This window comes from Dipodomys merriami, unplaced genomic scaffold (genome assembly GCF_024711535.1).
Source record: "Dipodomys merriami isolate MVZ:Mamm:240054 unplaced genomic scaffold, mDipMer1.0.p SCAF_89, whole genome shotgun sequence".
Lineage (NCBI taxonomy): Eukaryota > Metazoa > Chordata > Mammalia > Rodentia > Heteromyidae > Dipodomys > Dipodomys merriami.
In genome coordinates this window covers 5,018,097-5,022,902 of record NW_027206501.1, presented here as the reverse complement: position 1 = coordinate 5,022,902, position 4,806 = coordinate 5,018,097, and the positions used below count along the sequence as shown (strand labels likewise).

General features: G+C 53.3%; 1 protein-coding gene across 1 annotated transcript; it reads left to right on the top strand.

Annotated features, from left to right (window-relative positions):
- The first annotated feature begins 873 nt into the window (after positions 1-873).
- Eef1a1 (eukaryotic translation elongation factor 1 alpha 1) lies at positions 874-4,263 on the top strand. The gene is made up of 8 exons (XM_070012156.1): positions 874-978; positions 1,941-2,118; positions 2,300-2,479; positions 2,567-2,863; positions 2,944-3,094; positions 3,182-3,438; positions 3,520-3,754; positions 3,852-4,263. The coding sequence occupies exons 2-8, from the start codon at positions 1,975-1,977 to the stop codon at positions 3,974-3,976; spliced, it is 1,389 nt and encodes a 462-aa protein (XP_069868257.1). The 5' UTR covers positions 874-978; positions 1,941-1,974; the 3' UTR covers positions 3,977-4,263.
- The last annotated feature ends 543 nt before the right edge of the window (positions 4,264-4,806 follow it).

The window sequence follows — 4,806 nt, the reverse complement described above, 5'->3', positions numbered from 1 at the left end:
CCTCGTGCTCGCCATCAAATGGCTGTTCTTAAAAAAAAAAAGTACAACCGTGGACACACACTCCACATCTTTTTTCTTTTTTAGGGTTACCAGTCGCAGAAACAAGAGTGAAAGCTAAGCGTGTAGGACTGAAGTTCTTCCTGATCTGCAGCTCGGACCTGAGTGGGTCCAGCGGGGCCCAGGGCGTCCTGCGCTTTCATAAAAGCTGGCTTTGAATGGAAGGAACCACGAGGCCGGCCGGGCGCCGAGCCCTCCTGGGATTCCTGGGCACGCAGAACCCCGCCCCACACGGATCGGGGTTCAGGGTCCCGGGCACAGCGCCCGGGACCCGAAAGGCACGGGTGTGGGTGGGGAGCAGCCAGCCCCCGGCCCGGCTGCCCACAGCCAAGCGCCTCTGGTTTCTTTTTGTTGATTTGTACCCCTGGACGAGCCAGATGGCAGGAAGGGCAGCAGGTGGGTTGCGGGGTGAAGGGGCACCTCCCCAGGCTCAACCTCGGCGACCAAGCCAGGACTGGCGGCAGGGCGCCCCCGTAGGGCTCCCGCCCCTCCCGGCCCCACCCAGGCAGCGTCCCGGAGTAATTCATACAAAAGGACTCGCCTTAGCCTCGGGGAATCCCAGGGACCGTCGCTAAGCTCTCACTAATTTCGGAAAGAGGGTTTTGCTGTGGCCCCGCCCCTCGCCCTCGTCGTCATCCGGGTCGAGAGGAGCATGCGCAAAGAGCCGGGTGCGGGTCAATGGGCTGAGCCCACTTGGCCCACAGTCCCCGAGCTCAGGAACGGAGAGGGAGGGGTGGGGTGGGGGAGGGGGGAGGGGACGGCAATTGAACCGCTGCCGAGTGGAGGCGGCGCGGGGCAAACTGGGAAAGCGGTGTCGTGTGCTGGCTCCGCCCACTTCCCGCGGGTGGGGGAGCACGGTATATAAGTGCCGTAGTCGCCCTGGACGTTCTTTTTCGCAACGGGTTTGCCGTCAGAACGCAGGTGGGTTTCGGGTGTGGCTTCCGCGGGCCTGGCTGCCCGCCCGCCCGGGGCCGGCGGAGGCCCTCGCACGCCTGCCTCTCCCGCGGTGGCTCGGGGCCGCCTGTGCCAGGTTTTCGGCCCCGAGTTGCGTGTTGTCGGGTTGGGAGGACGGGGAGGGGCCGGCGAGGCCTGGTGCTTTTTGGAGACGGCTGCGCCTCGTGCTCGAGTCGGGGCCAGGCCCGGCGCCGGGCCGCCGCGTGCGGGGCCGTCGCACTCTCCCGGCTTCCCCGCTGCGGTGTGATTTAAGGGGTTTCGGGCCGCCTTCGTCGGCAGGCTCCCATCGGCGATGCCATTCTCCCGCCAGGGCGCCGCGTCGGGGCCAGGCAGGGCGTCGGGCCGCGCGGCCGTCGGGGTGCGGCGGGCGGCGGGGTCCCAGCGGGCGGCGCACATGTCCGGCGAGGCGGTGCCTGGGGCGCTGGGCCGGGGCGGGCGGGCCGCCGCGGGCGTGGGGCGGCGGGGTGCGGCGGGCCGCGTAGGGGTGCGGCCTCGCCGCGGGGTCCTCCCGCCGCGGGCCCCCAGCCCCGACCGGCACCAGTTGGCGTGCGCGGAAAGATGGCCGCTGCCGGCCCCGGTGGCAGGGAGCTCAAAATGGAGGACGCGGCGGCCCGGGAAGAGCGGGCGGGTGAGTCACCACACAAAGGGAAAGGCCGTCCCCGCCTTGGCCGCTGCTTCCTGTGACCCCGACGTGCGGCCTGGCGCCGTCCAGCCGCCCCGATTCCTCCCGCAGCGCCTGCAGAGCGTGGCTGCTCTCTCAGCTGGGGGGGGGAGGGGATATTGTGCGGCGGAGGTTCACTCACCCGCGGTGGGTGGAGACTGGAGGCCAGCTTGGCACCGGATGTAGTTCTTGGAATTTGCCCTTTTGGGTTTTCGATCGCGGCTGGTACTCGGACACTGCTTTTACGTAAAGGTCTTTTTTGGATAAGGTGCCGTGAAAACCACCACTAAGTCGAGGCCAAAATGGGAAAGGAGAAGACCCATATCAACATTGTCGTCATTGGACACGTCGATTCTGGCAAGTCCACCACTACCGGACATCTGATCTACAAATGTGGTGGCATCGACAAGAGAACCATTGAGAAGTTCGAGAAGGAGGCTGCTGAGGCAAGTGAAAGGGGAAACGGGCTAAAGTAGATTTTTTTTTTAAGCCAATGGCTAGGTTTGGGGGCGTAGAGGTAATTGTGACGGAAACCTTGAGATTAAGCAGGGAGTAATCTTAATGGATGGGTAGGGGGAAATTAAGGGCTGGATTACATCTTAACATGGTCAACCTAAACCATTACAGATGGGAAAGGGCTCCTTCAAGTATGCCTGGGTCTTGGATAAACTCAAGGCTGAGCGTGAGCGTGGTATCACCATTGACATCTCCCTGTGGAAATTTGAGACCAGCAAGTATTACGTGACCATCATCGATGCCCCAGGACACAGAGACTTCATCAAGAATATGATTACAGGCACATCCCAGGTTTGTGAAATGTCTAAAAATAGTCAAGTAATATGAAGTCAGGGTTTTTCATTCTCCATTAATGTGGCAAGTTTTTTTTTCTCCAAGGCTGACTGTGCCGTCCTTATTGTTGCTGCTGGTGTTGGTGAATTTGAAGCTGGTATCTCCAAGAATGGGCAGACCCGTGAGCATGCCCTTCTGGCTTACACACTGGGTGTGAAACAACTCATTGTTGGTGTTAACAAAATGGATTCCACTGAGCCACCCTACAGCCAGAAGAGATACGAGGAAATCGTCAAAGAAGTCAGCACCTACATTAAGAAAATTGGCTACAACCCTGACACAGTAGCATTTGTGCCAATTTCTGGCTGGAATGGTGACAACATGTTGGAGCCAAGTGCCAATGTAAGTGGCTTTCAAGACATTAAAAGAAAGCTGGAAGTGGCAAGAATTGATGACATTAAATTGGCAATCTTGTGTTTCAGATGCCTTGGTTCAAGGGATGGAAAGTCACCCGTAAAGACGGCAGTGCCAGTGGTACCACCTTGCTCGAGGCTTTGGATTGCATCCTGCCACCAACTCGTCCCACTGACAAGCCTTTGCGCCTGCCCCTTCAGGATGTGTACAAAATTGGCGGTAAGTTGGATACTTGAAAATTTCAAGACTACCTTGGCAGCCAAGACCCCTCTGCCCTTGCATCATCTAATTTTCTGAATACAATAGGTATTGGAACCGTCCCTGTGGGCCGAGTGGAGACTGGTGTTCTCAAACCTGGCATGGTGGTCACCTTTGCTCCTGTCAATGTCACAACTGAAGTAAAGTCTGTTGAAATGCATCATGAAGCTTTGAGTGAAGCTCTTCCTGGGGACAATGTGGGATTCAACGTCAAGAACGTGTCAGTCAAAGATGTTCGTCGTGGCAACGTTGCTGGTGACAGCAAGAATGATCCCCCCATGGAGGCAGCTGGCTTCACTGCTCAGGTAATAAGATAGTTGCATACATTTAATAACCACTAAAAAGCCAAAAAGTGGAATTCCGCTAAATGACTTTGTTTCCTTAAGGTGATCATCCTGAACCATCCAGGCCAAATCAGTGCTGGCTATGCCCCTGTGCTGGATTGTCACACTGCTCACATTGCTTGCAAGTTTGCTGAGCTGAAAGAGAAAATTGATCGCCGTTCTGGTAAGAAGCTGGAGGATGGCCCTAAATTCCTGAAGTCTGGTGATGCTGCCATTGTTGACATGGTTCCCGGCAAGCCCATGTGTGTGGAGAGCTTCTCTGACTATCCTCCTCTGGGTAAGGCTCACTGAAACTTAAAAATGAGTTGATGTAGAAAGAGGCTTTTCTCATAGGAAGTGTATTCTGGCAATAACGAAACCTTGTTTCTTCATAGGTCGTTTTGCTGTTCGTGATATGAGGCAGACAGTTGCTGTGGGTGTCATCAAAGCTGTGGACAAGAAGGCTGCCGGAGCTGGCAAGGTCACCAAGTCTGCCCAGAAAGCTCAGAAGGCTAAATGAATATTACCCCTAACACCTGCCACTTCAGTCTTAACCAGTGGTGGAAGAACGGTCTCAGAACTGTTTATCTCAATTGGCCATTTAAGTTTAATAGTAAAAGACTGGTTAATGATAACAATGCATCGTAAAACCTTCAGAAGGAAAGGAAAATGTTTTGTGGACCATTTTTTTTGTGTGGCAGTTTTAAGTTATTAGTTTTTAAAAATCAGTACTTTTTAATGGAAACAACATGACCAAAAATCTGTCACAGAATTTTGAGACCCATTAAAACAAAGTTTAATGAGAAACCTGTGTCATCTTTTGGTCAAAAATTTCTGTAGGAATGTTGAAAATTTCGCAGCCTATTTTCTGGTTAGGATGGGTATCTGAAACCTATTGGGGATATCCAGTCTTATGAGTCGTGGCAAGTTACTGGTAAGGACCTTTGTAAGATACTAGGGACGTTAGAAGGTGTAAAATCTTAATAGTCCTTATAGTAACTCAAGCTATCTGGGGGACTAAAATAGGGGATTTGAGTTGGAAGAAATGAGTGATTTTACATCTAGCTCACTTTAGTCCCAGCTTATTAGAATTTGCTTTCTGTACTGTCATCATAGAAGCTGTAATCTTGGGTTTAAATAGTATTATGCCATGTCTAGATTTCAGGCAAAATAAAAGCTTGGAATGGGAATTTAAGTAAGGAGCTAGTTTGGAAGAAGATAAACTTGGTAAAGCTTCCTAGAATCCAGTAGACCAAAGTATTAAGTAGCTGGTGCTGTTGAAAAGACAAAAGGTAATTAATTACAAGCAGGTGTCAACATGGATTTTGAAACAGATTGGGATTTCATGTT

What these genes read in the sequence shown, in the direction of transcription:
- Eef1a1 (XM_070012156.1), top strand. Translation starts at nt 1,975, where the DNA reads ATGGGAAAGGAGAAGACCCATATCAACATTGTCGTCATTGGACACGTC. An exon ending in GGATGTGTACAAAATTGGCG is followed by an intron (nt 3,095 to 3,181) that starts GTAAGTTGGATA and finishes TGAATACAATAG; the next exon opens with GTATTGGAACCGTCCCTGTG. An exon ending in CAGCTGGCTTCACTGCTCAG is followed by an intron (nt 3,439 to 3,519) that starts GTAATAAGATAG and finishes TGTTTCCTTAAG; the next exon opens with GTGATCATCCTGAACCATCC.